This window comes from Dendrobium catenatum, unplaced genomic scaffold, assembly GCF_001605985.2.
Source record: "Dendrobium catenatum unplaced genomic scaffold, ASM160598v2 original_scaffold_104642, whole genome shotgun sequence".
Taxonomy (NCBI): Eukaryota; Viridiplantae; Streptophyta; class Magnoliopsida; order Asparagales; family Orchidaceae; genus Dendrobium; species Dendrobium catenatum.
The window spans coordinates 1-579 of NW_021423079.1; the positions used below are offsets into that span (position 1 = coordinate 1).

Here is a 579-nt window from a genome sequence, read left to right on the forward strand (position 1 = left end):
AACCCAACTGATGCTCTTCACCTATTCACAGAATGCAACGAATACTTCAAGAAATCACTCTTCCTGGTCGGAGAAATAGGTGGAAATGACTACAATTTCCCCCTTGTTGCGGGTAAGAGTTTAGCGGAGGTAACTTCCTTTGTGCCCAAAGTGGTGCAGACAATTGCGGAAGCTATTGAGGTGAATAAAACAATTTGAATTTGGCAATTTTTTTTATTCTTTAGGGCATATTTTCGAACATGTTGTGGGCATTGTGCAGAGGTTGACGGAAAGAGGGGCTGTGAACCTGTTGGTGCCAGGGAACTTGCCGATAGGGTGTTTGCCGTTTTATCTTACGCTGTTTGCCACGATGGAGAAGGAGGATTATGATGATCGGAATTGGTGTTTGATAAAGCTAAACAACCTTGCAAGGTATCACAATGAGCTTCTGAAATCGTCCATTAAGCAGCTGAGGAGAAAGCACCCGAAAGCAAGAATCATATACGCGGATTACTACGGCGCGCTTTTGCAATTTGTACATTCACCACGCCATTTTGGTGAGCAATCTTATTGTTGCGTCCTGGAATATTCGCGGCGGTA

At 44.0% G+C, this 579-nt stretch overlaps 1 protein-coding gene across 1 annotated transcript; it reads left to right on the forward strand.

Moving 5' to 3' along the window:
- Window positions 1-8: 8 nt before the first annotated feature.
- On the forward strand, window positions 9-551 carry LOC110107345 (GDSL esterase/lipase At5g45910-like; the record flags this gene model as incomplete). Its single annotated transcript, XM_028692024.1, is given in 3 exon segments — window positions 9-23; window positions 25-180; window positions 260-551. Coding segments are annotated over 3 exon segments (463 nt in total), but the record flags the coding sequence as incomplete, so codon positions are not given.
- Window positions 552-579: the final 28 nt, after the last annotated feature.